This window comes from Helobdella robusta, assembly GCF_000326865.2.
Source record: "Helobdella robusta unplaced genomic scaffold HELROscaffold_23, whole genome shotgun sequence".
NCBI lineage: Eukaryota > Metazoa > Annelida > Clitellata > Rhynchobdellida > Glossiphoniidae > Helobdella > Helobdella robusta.
This window is the reverse complement of record NW_008704216.1, coordinates 1126754-1143333: the sequence shown is the minus strand read 5'-3', so window position 1 is coordinate 1143333 and position 16580 is coordinate 1126754. Positions and strand designations below refer to the sequence as shown.

The 16580-nt window shown below is 34.1% G+C and overlaps 3 protein-coding genes across 3 annotated transcripts in view; all 3 read left to right on the top strand.

The window, feature by feature from the left end:
* Window positions 1-1380, top strand: part of HELRODRAFT_78720 (hypothetical protein) — a gene marked incomplete at both ends in the record, with an annotated part of 1457 nt that extends 77 nt beyond the window's left edge. Inside the window, 4 exons of the mRNA XM_009018952.1 lie at window positions 1-109; window positions 309-344; window positions 748-871; window positions 1169-1380. The exon at window positions 1-109 is cut by the window's left edge and continues 77 nt beyond it. Coding sequence (XP_009017200.1) covers window positions 1-109; window positions 309-344; window positions 748-871; window positions 1169-1380 — 481 coding nt within the window. The remainder of the gene's footprint in view (window positions 110-308; window positions 345-747; window positions 872-1168) is intronic.
* Window positions 1381-10100: 8720 nt separating this feature from the next.
* Window positions 10101-12698, top strand: HELRODRAFT_191655 (hypothetical protein; the record flags this gene model as incomplete). The annotated part of the gene is made up of 2 exons (XM_009018951.1): window positions 10101-10529; window positions 10786-12698. The coding sequence occupies 2 exons, from the start codon at window positions 10101-10103 to the stop codon at window positions 12331-12333; spliced, it is 1977 nt and encodes a 658-aa protein (XP_009017199.1). The 3' UTR covers window positions 12334-12698.
* A 362-nt stretch (window positions 12699-13060) lies between these two features.
* HELRODRAFT_191654 (hypothetical protein) lies at window positions 13061-16296 on the top strand. Its single transcript, XM_009018950.1, has 5 exons — window positions 13061-13177; window positions 13386-13448; window positions 13721-15322; window positions 15617-15703; window positions 15816-16296. The coding sequence occupies exons 1-5, from the start codon at window positions 13118-13120 to the stop codon at window positions 15969-15971; spliced, it is 1968 nt and encodes a 655-aa protein (XP_009017198.1). The 5' UTR covers window positions 13061-13117; the 3' UTR covers window positions 15972-16296.
* Window positions 16297-16580: the final 284 nt, after the last annotated feature.

Below are 16580 nucleotides of genomic sequence, written 5' to 3'. Positions count from 1 at the left end.
AATTTGGAACCCCGGCTTTAAATATTGTGAAAATCGAATTGGGTACATCGATGGCTTTTCAAGGAAGTTATACCAGGGCAATGTTACACATAGAGGAAGACCAGGATTGGTTGGTTATGTGTGATTTTGTGATAGTTGATTGTCTCTTCGTTCGTTCGTTCGGCCTTTTATACGCATAATATGTATAATGCGTCATCACCGTGTGCTTGGCGCTATATAAATTCCATCATTGTTATTGTTATAACAATAAATCAATAACGTATTAAAATATTAAAATAAAATATTATTTATTTATTTAATAAAAACAGCCTGGAAGAGTTGCAACCTTATTAGAAGACCAAGATGTCAGTATTGCATTCACTTTCTATTTATTCCATTATTATATACACAATTATTTATTAATTTAATTATTCTATTTGTATAATTGTATTTATTCTAGTTTAAAGTTTAGACTATAGTTTAGACTCTAAACCCAAAATTTCCATTATTATATATATATATAAATATATACTTCTAACTTTTCTTTACACTGTTACACTTAGGTCTGTATTAAATCAATTAAATAAATTGATGTAGCGCCTAATTTTTTAACATTTCTTCACCACACACACGCGCACATACACACACACATACACAAACACGCACATACACAAACACACGCACATACACACATACACAAACACACACACAAATACACAAACACACGCACATACACACACACACAAACACACACAAACACACACACAGAGTAGAGTGTGGGGCCGTTCTTTTCATGTAGTGGGTTTGAACGAGGTTCGACTGTGCTTGGAACATTTGGGTTTGAGAGAATGTATTCTGGGCGGTTACGACATTGAGTTTGTTGAGTTTCACAGTTACGATGCTGATGATGAAGAAGAAGATGATGAAGAAGAAGATGATGAAGAAGATGATGACGAAGATGAAGATTTGAAAGATCATGATGATAGGAAAGATGGGTATGGCGATCACTGTGACAACAACAACAACAATGCAAATAATCAAAACAACACAAACTATCTCAACAGCAACACTATTAACATCAACAACAAATACAACGCTATCTCGAACGTTACCAACAGAACAACACAAACCACAAAAACCACAACAACAAGAGCAACAAAAACCACAACAACAACAAAAACCACAACAGCAAGTTCAAGAACTTTACTGAATGAAAAAAAATCTCAATCCAGCAAACCCTTAGAAGCTTTAGTCTTCATAGCCCTACCTAGCAACCACCTCTACCTCGGCCCTGGAACGTGCGATGAAATGGCAAGGTGCATCTTCCAGAACGAAGGGGCCAGCGGCTGTAACTTGGATTATTTCTTGGGGATTTTGGAATTCTTACAGGAAAGTGTCCCGTTCGGGGAGTTAAAGTACGAGAGGGAGTTCTTGAAGATTGAGAAACTAATATGGCGGATGATGACCGGAAACGGAAGAGGAAGAAGAAGTGATTATGACGACGACGACGATGGTGATGATAAACGAAATAACAATAATAATAATTATTATTATAAGAAAAAATATAATTATAATAAAACTGATAGGAGTACGAGGAAAATTTTTTACATAGAGAAGAAACAAAATAGCGACGACGACGACGACGATGGTGATGATGATAATGATAACAACAACAACAATAATAATAATAACAATAATAATGATCACGATAATGATGATGATGATGATGACGATGATGATGACGATACTGTTTTTCCATTTAGTCCTTTGTTGAAGTTCATCAAAAGCGATCCGGCTATCATACATTTATACAGTTTAAAGTGCATTCGATCGTTGACATTTTCGACAGTACTTCCATCATCATCATCATCATTCATATCATCATCATCATCATCATCAAAGGTACTACCGTGCATAACTCCTTGTCCGTCATTGGTTTTTCAGCAAAAAAATGTTTTCTTTAATTCGTCATCATCGTCGTCATCATCATCGTCATCGCTACAGTCGTTGTGATAATGATGATGATACTCATTTGCTCATTTGGTGATGATGGTGATTGTGATGATGATGGTGATGATGGTGATTGTGATGATGATGGTGATTGTGATGATGATGGTGATGATGGTGATTGTGATGATGATGGTGATTGTGATGATGATGGTGATGATGGTGATTGTGATGATGATGGTGATGATGGTGATTGTGATGATGATGGTGATGATGATGATTGTGATGATGATGGTGATGATGGTGATTGTGATGATGATGGTGATGATGATGAGGATAATGATGATGATTACGCTCGTAGGACATTAGCTCTTAGGTTTTAAAGTCTATGAAACATTTCACGTATATAAATGATTAGTTATATATATATATATATATATATGTATATATATATATATATATATATATATGTGTGTGTGTGTGTGTGTTTGTGTGTTAGTGTGTGTGCGTGCGTGCTTGTGTGTGTGTGCGTGCGTGCTTGTGTGCGTGCGTGTGTGTGTTTGTGTGTTTATTCTAATTATTTTAACTTGTTTATTCATATAATTCCATGTGATATAACTGAAATGAAATTATTTTTTTCGCTGTCAAATGATTTTTAAAAAATTGAAGTTATATGATATATATAAAATATCATTTATTTTGTTAGAAAACACAATGCAACCTTCTCCAAATACTAATAACAATAATAATCGTTATTATTATTATTATTATTAACATTATTGATTTATTTATTATTATTATTCTTGTCATTATGAATCAGTTTTAATCAAGTTATTTTTTCCATTTCTCCACTTTCTTTCAATCATCATCGTCGCCGTCATCATGCTCTTCACCACCATCATCATCATCATAACCATGATGATTCTGACCATCATCATCATCATCATCTTTGTTGGTGCTATCTTGATCGTGATAATCATTTCTATCTTCACCATCTCTATCGTTATCTTCTCCATCATTTCTTTCATCGTCATTGTTATTCTTCTTACCATCATCATCATCTCCATCATCATTATTATCATCATCATCATCATTATGATGGCTACTACTATCATTTTCATTGTCCCTATTGTTATCATTACCCTCTGCCCCGGAACCACATCTTGCTCTGCTCCAATTCTTGGCTACCTTTCTGGCAAATGCCTTCCTCTGCTCGGAGAAACTTTTAATGGTGTCTTCGTTGCTGATGAAATCCTTGAGTGAGATGCAGTTGGACATTTCTTTTTCGTCGTATTTGTAGAAGGACATTGTGTCTGCGTTATCGTAAGCCTTGTATAGCGTTTCCGCTAGACCACATGTTTTGTAAATCTCGGCAGTATTATCTGCGTTCGTAAGGATTGACTTATTCCACTCATTTGTTATTAGTTTTTAATTAAATTAATTAATTTAATTTGGGGTAGGCGCATCTTTTACAGTTTTTGCATGCGATAGGCCGGGATGTCTTTGCGTTCGAAGCAAGTTGCTTCTTCGCGGGACCGGGCGCCTCTAACCGCTACACTAACCGGTCAGCCGAGTTGATAGGATGTGATGTAGTGGCGGTATGTAAGGACGATGATTGTCGCGGCTTTGTTAAACATTTTTTGGCAAATCATAAGAGTGTAAATGATTTCAATTGTGTCTGAGTTTTCAAAGCGGTGAAAAGAAGAAGAGACGAAATGAGAGAGAGAGAGAGATGATAGAGAGAGAGAGAGATAGATAGATGATAGATAGATAGATAGATAGATAGATAGATAGATAGATAGATAGATAGATAGATAGATAGATAGATAGATAGATAGATAGATAGATAGATAGATAGATAGATAGAGAGAGAGAGAGAGAAAAATAAGTAATAAAGAAAAAAAAGAAGAGATGATGAGAAAGGAAGAAAGAATCAAATTTTCAAAAAATAACCTCAAAAAATTTACAAACTTTTCTTATAAAGAAACAAAACAAAAGAACAGCTTTGGTTGCAAATGGTTGTGTCTGCAGTTTCTCCAAAACACTTCTCCTTGTTGAAGTCAACATTTGTGAGATCGTTGACTATTAACTTTTTATAACAAGCTGCACATTTCACCTCATTTCCTCTATCATCTTCATACTTTTTTCCATCTTTGGCTGGCTTTTTCGCCGATTTTTTGGCGGCTAAAACACCTTTTTGGATTTTTTTTTATTATCAAAATTATATTTTAAGCAGTATTTAATACCAGTGAAAAGTTGTTTATTTACAATTTAATTTATTTGTTAGTTTAATTTGTGTTATTTTTCAGGTCTGAAAAAATTGAAAACTCACAATGAGTGAATAGACACACCATCAGGAAAACTACAACCTTCGAAGTCATTTCCAACAAAGTTTTGAAACAATGTCACGAAAAGATTTTTGTCAAAACGACCAAATATTTAAGATATTAATTTATAATTTAATATTTTAATTTAGTATTTAAAATTTTTTTTAATATTTAATAAATTCTATTTAGTATTTTAGTCGGTTGACTCAGTGCTCTGACATCGCGACTAAACAGTTATAAGTTTTTTCTCTTCAAATATTATAATTAAGTTTCTTCTTGTCTTATCGTTTCAATATTTCCTGGAAAATCTCTTTTTTTAAATTTTTATCTAGAAATTTGCAGGTTTAGAGTTTAAAATCAATAAGTTAAACGATAACCCGAGCATTCTAATCCTTTCCTTATTCGATAATGCTAAAATCTCAGGAGTAAAGAAAAGAAATAGAAGAAACAAAAATTTTCTTCGTTTGTTTCGCTGTGTGTTCTTCTGCGTTTGCGTTTCTGTATGCGTGTGCGTGCGTGTGTGTGTGTGTGTGCGTGCGTGTGTGTGTGTGTGTGTGTGTATGACTAGGTATATGAGCGCTTAGTTTGCCGCCAATAATTAAAACGATAGAGCAGACGCCAAACAGACGAATTAATGATCTTTTTAAAAGCGAAATTCCGCCTAAAATAATTTGAATTTATCGAATGCTACTTTTTCTATGCAGGATGACGTCATGTATGACATCATCCTTTTTATGACGTCAGTTGGTAGAAAAAATTTGTTGGGTTTTTGTTTTGAGACTTGAACTAGTGAAGCTACTGTTGTTACTTCAGCAGCTGCTGCTGCTGATGATGATAATAACACTAACAATAACACTAACAATAATAATAACTGTTATTCTTGTTATGAACTATGACATCTTCTACATACAACGAGCTTTAGTTACTTTAGTTATGGATACATTTTTAACAATCAGACGCACGTAGCTGCACGTTTCATTAAGGCGAATGTACAGAAGACTTTTCCTTTGGATGTGAGAAGAAGGGGAAAACTAAAAAAGGAGGCTAACTGCCAAGTAAGAAGATCGCAAGGTGTACAACACTTTGCGCGTACAACACACACTCGTACACGCAAGTTAAAAAATGTATGTTTTACATTTAAAATACTGAGCAGGCAAGTTTATGTTAAAAAAAACCAAATTCGTAAATAGATCTATTAAATGAAAACGTAGATGCTTTAATAACAATAAGCTTGTGTTGTGCAAATAATGACAAATCTCGTTATTTTTAAGACATTGAGATAGTGGTTAAGATATTCAGATATAACTGTTAAGACATTCAGATATAGCTGTCAAGAAATTTAAATAGTTAGTAACACATTCATTTAGATCCATTGCCATACGTAAGAAAAAGCGATTGGCAGAATGTTTGACACTGTTTCCCTCCCTCAGTTAATGCGTATGGAATGTTTTTTTGTTTGGAATGTTTTAAAAATCTACCACAACCATTTATTATTATTAATAATATTATTATTTTTATTATTATTGTAACTATTATTATGAAGGATGTCTTCTATAAGGTTTTAACAATCGTCATCATCATTATCTTCATCGTCGTTGTCGTCATCATCATCATTGCTACTGTTACTATCATCTTTATAATTGTTACTTCATTATCATTAGATGCTTTATCATCATCATCATCATTACCATTATTATTATTATTATTATTATTATTATCACCATCATTATCACCATCATCACCACCACCATCATCATCACCATCATCACCACCACCATCATCATCACCATCATCACCACCACCATCATCATCACCATCATCTTTAACTTTGTCGTCATCTTTACTATTATCATCACTATTACTTTTAGAATCGTCATCGTCATCATCTTTATTATTATTATTGTTGTTGTTGTTTTTATTGTTGTTGTTGTTGTTGTTGTTGTTGTCAATGGACGTCTTTCCGCTAACACGCTTTTGGCCTTTATTCTTTTCGTGATCATCATCATCATCATCATCATCATCATCATCATCATCATTATTATTATTATTATTATTATTATTATTATTGGTATTTATGTTTTTGTTATTATTGTTATTCTTCTTTTTATTATTATTGTTGTTATTACTATTATTATTATTATTATTATTATTATTATTATTATTATTATTATTATTATTATTGATTACGTCATCGCATTCGCCTTTGGTCCACTTAGATGCCAGTTCATCGTAGAAGAGCCTACTCTCGTTTGAAAAATGTGGCGTCACTTTCGGTTCGCCAAAAAGATCCTTAATACTTCCACAATTTCCTAAATCCTCCTTAGTAAATGTATACAGTGTTATTTTTTTCTCGCCATTTTTACCGTGAATGTCTGGCTTGAGGTTAGAATCGGAGCATAGTCTCCATATTTCCGCTTTTTGATCTGTGGTGAGAGTGTTTGTGTGTATCGGTGTGTTAGTGGGTGTGTGTCTGTGCGCGTTTGTTTGTGTGTGTGTGTGTTTTTAAATTTTGTATACGTTGTCAAATAATTGTTTGAAATAAAAGTAGTAGTAGGTAGTAGTAGTAGTAGGTATTAGTAATAGTAGTAGTAGTAGTAGTAGTAGTAGTAGTAGTAGTAGTAGTAGTTGTAGTAGTAGTAGTAATAATGCTTTTCTGGAGGTTATCCAGAGAGCATGCTCTCTGGCATGCTATCACAGCTGATTCGTTGATTGATTGTTGTTCATCCAACAATCAATGCTGGCTTTAAATTTGTTCATTGCTTGTGCCTCTACAACAAGTTCATCTGGTTATGAGTTCCAAGTATTTGCGACCCTATTGAATAATTAATTCACTCTGAATTAATTATTTAAATTCTTTGAAATATTTCAAACTGTGGCCTCGCGTTTTGGGTTTGACATGTTAAAACGATTATTTAAATCAACTTAGTCCAAATTGTGCATGATTATAAACAACTGAATCCAATCTCTTCTTCTTCTTCTTTCCACCAAGGTTGTTAACCCTAATTTTTTAAGACGATCTTCGAAAGCTAGGCTTCTTATAGATGGAACCAACTTTGTTGCTCTGTGCTGGACTCTTTCGATAACCTCGCTATCAGCCTTTAGATCTGGAAACCAAACTGATACTGCAAACTCCAACAGTGGACGGATTGAAGTTACGTATAAACTACAAAGCAACTTATAATCAAACTCCCCAATGAACCGTTAATGACTCTTAGGCAAGCTCACCTAGGGAAACCTTCTTACGACTTTTACACTCTCTCTGAATGATCAAGTTCGATCGTCTTCTCAATCCGAGGGCCTCACTAGGCCATTCAACCGGCAGTAGCGACGGGCGGTCTGTACAAAGGTCAGGGGTGGTAACCAACGCGAGTATATGACTTGCGCTTACGGGGAAAGAATTACAAGCCCCGAACCCTAGCCTGAAGCCCCAAACATCTAAGTGCCTCACAATAAATTGAAAATAATAAATAAATAATAATAACAAAAACAAACATACTCTTATTGTCGGCTATTAGGTAGAAACTACATTTCTTATAATTGCAATCAATCACCTTTGTATGGCCGCCGTAACACTCCTCATCTGTTTGTTTGTTTGTATGTGTATGTGTACGTGTGTGTGTGTGTGCGTGTGCATGTATATTACCATTCAAAATACTCCAGTCTCCATCATCAATATATAGTTCTTTTGAACAGTAGGCACATCTCAGGGACACGGTGCCTTAGGGATTTGTAGCAAATGATAATTTTTGTCATTAATTAATTAATTAATTAATTAATTCATTCATTCATTAGTTCGTTCGTTTGTTCGTTCATTCATTCATTCATGCATGCAAATATTCATGTATTCGAAACGAAACGAAACGAAATTTTATTTGCTTCTCAAAATTACAGATAATAAATAAGAGACAGGATGAATGATGAATATGATGGAGCCCCTAATGGGCTCATCTAGCACAGCCACCTAGACAAATATGTTCAGAGTTTTGTGGTTAATATCAAATATTGTTAGTTGTTAGTATGTTAATAACAGATAATAAAACAAAAGGTAGTTAACTAAAAAATAATGTTTCATAGATAATTATAATCACATAAAAAATATCAACAGAAATTGTTTATAGATAGAGAACATAAATTTCATGATGTAAATACATTTCTTATATAATTTATTAAATTATTAATCATAGAATTAAATTAAATTAAACCATTCTTAATAATGTTCATCTGCCCGTCCGTCCATCCATCAAGCAAAAACTCATTCATTAAATTATACCTTCGTTCATCCATGCATTCGGCTATTAATTTATTTTCTAACAAATCAATCTATCCATCTATCCATCAAGCAATCAATCCATTTATTCATTCTTGTATTAATTCATTCGTTCGTTCATTCATTCATTCATTCATTCATCTGCCCGTCCGTCCATCCATCAAGCAAAAACTCACATTAGCTGAAGAAAAAACGAACATACAAAAACACTAGAAGACTTCAGCGTCATTTTATTATTCTTATTATATATTTATTGCTATTATTATTATTATTATTTATTTATTATTATTATTATGTAGTAGTAGTAGTAGTTAGTTTCACATCACAGTTTTTTAATCAATTTAAAACCTTCAGTAGCAGACTTCAAGAAAACACGTTTCGAATGCTTCTGAGGTATATTATATGTGTGCGTTCGTTCGTGTGTGTGTATATATATATGTGTGTGTGTGTGTTCGTGCGCGTGTGTGTATACGTGTGTGTGTATGTGTTTGTGCGTGTGCGTGTGTGTATGTGTTTGTGCGTGTGTTTGCGTCATCTTGAATTTAAATGCACGTTCATTTTCCCGCATAATGGATTTACAATGTTTGCTTAGAAACAAATATAGGAGACGCTAAAGATGAATGAATAACCATTTATTATTCCGGGGTGACACACACACGCACACACACACACACACACACACACACACACACACACACACACAACACATTCATACGACTATTAAATAATCAGATTTTTATTATATGACATAAGTAGGACTGGTTTGAAACCAAAACACCAAATGAACAGCAAAAATAACAGTTGAATTGAAATTTGTCATCATTGTTAATACCGTTATAAATTATATTATCTGTAGTAGTTGTATTAGTAGCAGCAGTAGTAGTTGTAGTAGCGACAGTAATAGCAGTAGTAATGGTATCAGATGTAACTGTAGCTGTAGTAAAAGTATTAGTAGTAGTGGTAGAAGCAGTTGTGGTAGCAGCAGGAGTTAGTAGTAGCAGTATCAGTAATCGCAAGAGTATTTGGCTCCATCTATCTCTTCATGAAATTATATAGAGGCGTCTAATGCTATCAGTCAGAGTAATAAATAAATTAGGCGCTATAAAATCACACAATACAGGTGTGTAAATATAAACAATAGCGTAAGTTTATCTACATATACATACATGCATACATACATAATACATACATAAATACATACATACATACATACAAACATACATATGCATGCATTTAAATGAATGTAGTGTACACATTCATCATCTGCTTCCTTATGTATGCTGTAAAACTATAAAATCAATTTGATGTGTCACCGCTTTATATTGTTAATTTGTATCTTGGATGGTTATTCTGTAGTTATAGAAACAGCGACTATTTTATTATAATTATTGTTGTTAGTGTTGTCGTTGTTGTTGTCTACTAAATGCATGTTGGCATAATACAAAAACATATGCTGATTGTGTACATATAACATACGATTAAGCCATTACAAATCTTATTTTGTTTTCAAAACATGTTCAAAAAACTCTAAACACAGCAGGAGGAAATTAATTAAATCGGACAAATTGGACGCTAGACAAATGAACAATTCACTAGAGGCTTCCAGCTCCACTTACACATCAACCGTCATCTTGACGGATGAGTTTCTACACTGTCCGAATTGCACCCAAGAATTAGTTAGACCCAAATTACTCCCATGTTTGCATAGTTTCTGTTGCGACTGCCTCGAGACCTGTCTGTCTAGCAACGGTATCCTGCCTGGTCAGACGTTCTATTGCCCACTATGTCGAACCCACTGCACCGTTCCAGAAAGTGGTGTCCAGGAAATGAAAGACAACGTTCTCGTCGGTTCCATGCAAAGTTTTTTAAATTTTAGGAATGATATCCTGATTAGTGATGAGGTGACATGCGGTGGCTGTGGCAAAAGGTCATTGGATAAGACGAAGGTTAAAAAATGCATCGAGTGCTCTGATTGGCTGTGTAGATCTTGTAGTAGAATACATCAGCAGGTTTGTATGCGGTTGTCTTAATTTTTAATTTATTACATTTAAGTTTTATATTCTAAGGAATTTGTCGTGATTGTGATTTTTTAGGTTTAAGTTGCGACGATAAATAATTATATTATTAAAATGGAAATAACTACGATACGACAATGTTTTATTATTGTTATAATAAGTTCAACACGACTGACAATGTATAAGATTCAACACAACAATTCATCTAAGGACGACCTCGTAAATTAAATTTTAATTATCACCCATTCAGGTAAAACTTTCAAAAGACCACCACCAATACAGTTCGGAAGAATTACTAACGGGAGATTTTGATGACGTCATCAAAGAGAATATATCGTCACATTACTGCCCCAAGCACAAAGAAAAATTAATTAAATACTGTCTAGAGACAAAATGTAAAGCGCTACTCTGCGAGATGTGCATAATTACGTCACACTCGAATCATGACGTAATTCCGATTACGCAACAAGCTATCAAAGATTCTGAAACGATTCAGTTATTTTTACCTCTCGTTGAGAAGTTTATCTCGACGCTGCAGATGAGAATTAAGAATTTAGCCAGTCAGCAAAAAGATGTAACCCGCTTTAGGAAGACATTTCACAAAACTTTCGGGGATAGAGTTTTGAAAGTTATTGAAAAAATAACTGAAAAGCTGTACAATTACTCTGTTTCGTTGCACAACTCTGTAGACGGTCTAACAGGTGATAGACTTGAATACATTAACTCTTTTGACGTTGAAGATTTGAAAAGTAAATTAGAAACCGCTAAAATATCAAATCAATTTTGCGAACAACTCATAAAATTCGACCACACAGCAAGCATACTTAACACGAGCGGCTTAGCCAGGAGTCAATTAAAAAAATTTCAAAAATGTCCCAAGATGAAAATTTCTTCTTGGACTACCTACAGCCTAACCGAACCGGTTGGTGTGACTTTAGATGTCATCGCCTACCTCGTCGGCGGTGTCTACTGCGATGACAAACCCAAAAACGACACATCGGTTCTCTCATTCAACACGAAGTCTGAGTTAGACGTGAGACCGTGCGTCATGTGCGACTTGGCCATCGATCATAGCAACAGCTCCGTTATCGTAGTCGATGAGAGCAATAAAAACTTAAAAGTTTTCGATTTTGAAGGCAACAGGCTGACTCGATCGGCAGACGGTTTTTTCCACTCACCGATACGAATAACGGTTCTAAGAAACAACGACAACTACTTAGTAAACGACGAAAATACGTTGAAATTATCTTCTAAACAATTTACTTCCCTGCAACTCTTCACAAGTTACAAATTCAAACAACCGGTGGGCATCTGCCAGTCGACGAACGGAGAAATCTTAGTCGCCGAGTGGATGACAGGCGAGGTCCTAGGTTTCGATGAAATTGGTAATATAGTTAGGAAGTTTCCGTGTCTCAGTAAAAATCCTGCTTACCTGTCCTGCTGTCTCGAGTGTGATCACTTGATCGTATCAGATTGGAAAACGCACCGGATACGAGTATTTCACTGGAATGGAAATCTGATCGGTACGTTCGGTAGCACTCAGGGATCGGATATCGATCAGCTGGACCATCCACACGGCGTTTCGTCCGATTCGGAAAACAGAATTATCGTCTGCGACTCTTGGAACAACAGATTGTTGCTTCTAAACTGGAAAGGAAGATTTATTGGGAACCTGCTAACAAACAAAGAAGGTTTAAGATGGCCCCAAGCCTCTGCTTTGACGAAAAATTACCTCTTCGTTGTAGAAAGATCAGGGATTGTCAAGCTTTTTGAGTACAATCCTGTGACGAACTCATAAAATAATTCTATTCCATTTAGTTTAATTACGTTGCATTTCAATTTTTTGAGTTTTTAAGTAGAATTTAATGAAATTTTTTATCTTTGTTCATAATTTTCGCTTATTTATTTAAATATTTTGCCAGAAATTGCATAGTTATAAAAATATATTGATACCATGTGTATATATATCTTTGATAGCCATTTTACAATTTTTACATTATATTTCGTTTTTAGACAGATATGCCTGACTTTATGTAGAGAAATTATTTCTATATATATATATACAGCTCAGTGTACAGATATTTTACATGTGTTTTTTTTATTATTTTTCATGTATTGATGGCATGTTTTTCAAATATTAAAATATATCATTAAAATACGTAAATGTAGTTTGTTAAAAAGTAGGACGTTTGTCAGAAATTTAAATGTTCTAAATAACAAAAATGTGTTGGTTATTTTGAACATGGGTCAAAAGGTGTAAGAAAATCTGTTGAATTCCACAAAAATTGAAGTATTATCATACATAAACTATCAACATTTTTGCAAAAAGATTTACTATTCTACATAACCGCACCTTTAAATCAGTGGTTACATAAGCAAACTAATACTGTAAAAATGGTGGAAACTTTAATATTATGATTCTGTAACTCATTGTAATGTCATGCCTTTGGTCGTCTCTTGTATCTTTGCTTTACGTGATCTGTTTCATATATAAGTTGTATATGTCTTTGCTGTTGAGCGTTAATAGAAAATTTCCGGCCCGACGAGAAGTTCGATCTAGTAAAAATTATTATAAATCAGAAATGGACGTTGAAGGAAAATTGCGTAAGAGAAAATTGTTGCAAGATTTTGACTTGAAAGTGGTGAGTTTATGTTTTTTCAAATTTTATTTCAGTTTAACACTTTTCTTTTAAAATAATCAACATCAATGTTGCTTACCAACCAAACTAAAAAACTAGTGCTTAACCTTAAGCTTAAAGCTTATTTTATAATTCTGATTTGGCAGGATGTGTTAAAAGTTGAGATAAGGTTGTTATCATAATTTAATTTATTTTATTTCTTTCCCTACAGAACAATTTGTTTGATAAATTGTTGACTGATGTGCAGGATGAAGAATTAGCGAAAGTTCTCAAAGTTAGTTTTTGATCTATTCTAAAATTTTATTTTTGATAATATGGCCTATGATTAGGTATAGGTTGCTAATAAATCTAGCTAATATTGCTGCATAATGACTCATTGATAAAGCAGTTTAGTTTAGATTTACAATATAAATATGATATTTTAGTTCTGGTAATACATGCTCTTATGCTATCTTTAATCAATTCTATATTATTCTTTAATTAACTAATAATATGTTGTTAGGATTTAAAATTTTATAGAAAAATTGAAACATTTTTTATTCTCAGAAACATAAGCATAGCCTAGTTAACCAGCCAGAGGTAGCTGTCATGTTATGCACCTGTTGTGCTACTTCATCAGCTTCAACTGCTGCAGCTAAAGAGGAGCCAGTGAAGCGACAACAAAAACAACAGTCAAATAAAAAAGCTAAAAAGGCTAAAATTGAAACTGCTACTACTGCTGCTGTTGCTGTTACTACTAATAATGATGATGATAGCAGTAGCAGCAGTGATGATGATGATGACGTTCCAATTCCATCTCAAGTTCTCACACCAGCAATTGTAAAAAATAATAAAAATCTAGCTACAGCTCCTGCTGCTACTACAGCTGCTACCAGTGGCAAAAATGATGATGATTCAAGTGACGACTCGAGTGATGATGACAACACAACAAAGCCACCAACAGCAATCACTAAACTGCAACCTGATCCAAAGTCCACAGCTACTACTACGGCTGCTTCTACTACAGCTGCAGCCAACAAAAACAGCACTTCTAGCAGTGATGATGACTCAAGTGATGATGATGTTGCTGACACTAAAAAGGCCCCAAATGCATCGCAATCAAAAGTGCAAGAAAAAGCATCATTCAATGCTGTACCTCCACCACCATCTACAACAGCATCAAAAAAGCCAAAAGCCGAAAAGACGACTGTTGTTTTAAAAAAATTGAAACCATCTGCAACAAAACAGCCAGTTGTGATTGCCAACCCAGCAGGCAAGAGCAGTACTTTAAAAGTCACACCAACTAAGCAAGCAATTGCCAACTCATCATCAGATGATAGCAGTAGCGATGATGATGAGAGAGGAAAACCAACAGCCATCAAATCCATCAATGTCCTAATGCCATCTACCTTGAAAAAAAATTCAGTAGAAAAACAAGCACCACCTTCAGTGACGTTGAACCCTAAAAGTAAAATAGCGCCAGTTCAGGATTCGTCATCTGATGACAGCAGCGATGACGAACGCGGCAACAACGCCAATGTCAAGGCCAAATTGAGTGCTGTCAACAAGGTGGCCAACATCCAACCAAAGACCCAACCTGCTTTGAGTTCTCTAAATAAGAGAGCAGCACCATCATCATCTTCATCGTCAGATAGTGATGTCGATGTTGCCAATGTTAGTGTCAAGAATTCAGCAGCTGCCACGGTTGCTGCTGCCGCTGCTGCCAACCAATCAAATTCAGTCAAAAAAATGCAAGATGATGATAGTAGTAGTAGTAGCAGTAGCGATGATGATATCGTTAAAGGTGGCAATGTTAGTAAAATAGAAACAACTGTTAATAAATCTACAGCGAAAATGCCACAATCTAAACAGGAGTCGGATTCCAGCTCAGATAGTGACGAAGAGGATGATAAAACATCTCCGAATACTCCACAGCCTGCCACAAAGCCTAAAAAAGTAATTGAAATTAAGAAGAGCAGTTTAGACAAGATCAAGGTAAACCCCACCGGTCAGGCAGTTAGTGCTTCTGCCAACAAGTCGGTCACTGGGGGTGGTGATAGCAGCAGTAGTGATGATGATAGTGATGATGAGGTGAATAAATCTATGAAAACATCTACTCCAGCCATTAATGTTAGTGCATCGGGAGATGGAAAGAAGAAGAAGGAAAAGGTTTTATTCTTTTATTGATAGTGTTGCTGCTGTCGATGCTGATGATGCTAATGTTTGGATTTATATTGATAATATTGTTTTTCTTGTTATTTTATGGTTAGCTGTTTGGATTTTAAATGAAGAAAATATTGCCATCAGTACTTCTGAGTTTTAGATAATAATTAACAATTTGTTTCATGTTATACTAATTATTAATTGTTTTATATTATCAATTATTGATTGTTTTATATTATCAATATATGATCATTATTATTGTTATATTGTTGAATCAATCCGATCTATCGACCAATACAGAAATCACAAAACAGCCCGTTCAAAAGGGTTGATGCATCCAAAATAATACTGGACGAGAGAATGAAAGATAATTCATTTGAAGCTAAGGTACATTGTTATCACTTTATTATCATCATCATTATTTTTATTTATCTCTATTATTTTACTCATCACAATTATCATTTTATTATCATTATAATTATTGTTTTAAAAATTATAGCCTGGGGCCAAGGGATCATGGGGTGAAAAAGCCAACGAGGACCTAAAAACGACGAAAGGAAAATCCTTTAGGCATGAAAAGACCAAAAAGAAGAGAGGCAGTTACAAAGGGGGAGCTATTGATACCAGCATTAACTCCATTAAATTTGATGATTAGTGAATAGTGAATTGATTAATTAATGACTGATTGATTGTATCATCGATGGGTGATAATAGATTGTATGCATGTTCTAAGATATGTTTAAAAATAAATTAATAAATTGTCTCTGTATTATCGTTATTTTAATGGCCCGTTTCAATTTAAAATTAGTGTTAAATTAACGTTATGTTATGCTGAATTTTTTAAAATCGTACGCGGGTGTGTGTTTGCACATTTCGATAGCTATTTGACTGAATAAGTGATTGATTGATCGATTGATTGAACACTTAATTTAGTGTTTCCTTCTACGATTGTCATGTTTAAATACAGAATAATTTACGTTTATTCGTTTTCTTGTTGTTTTCTTTTCTGTTCTTTAATTGTGTTAATCATCTCAACTCAATGGTAGAAGAGGTAATCATAGTTTTATTCATTCAATCTTTTTGTTTGCACTTTTATTTCTGGTTTATGCTTAATTGTTTCCCGGACTTCCAATGTCTTAATGTTATACCGTTGTTTCAACATATATTTCATTTAAAACTTCGATTATACAGTTACATCAGATGTTTTATGTGTATGTACGTGTGCCTTTGAGTGTATAAACATTGGGTATATATATTATATTAT

Excerpts from the sequence above, each read along its gene's own strand:
- HELRODRAFT_191654 (XM_009018950.1), top strand. The coding sequence starts at position 13,118 with ATGGACGTTGAAGGAAAATTGCGTAAGAGAAAATTGTTGCAAGATTTT. Across the intron at positions 13,449-13,720 it reads AATTAGCGAAAGTTCTCAAA|AAACATAAGCATAGCCTAGT; the intron begins GTTAGTTTTTGA and ends TTTTATTCTCAG. Across the intron at positions 15,704-15,815 it reads ATAATTCATTTGAAGCTAAG|CCTGGGGCCAAGGGATCATG; the intron begins GTACATTGTTAT and ends TAAAAATTATAG.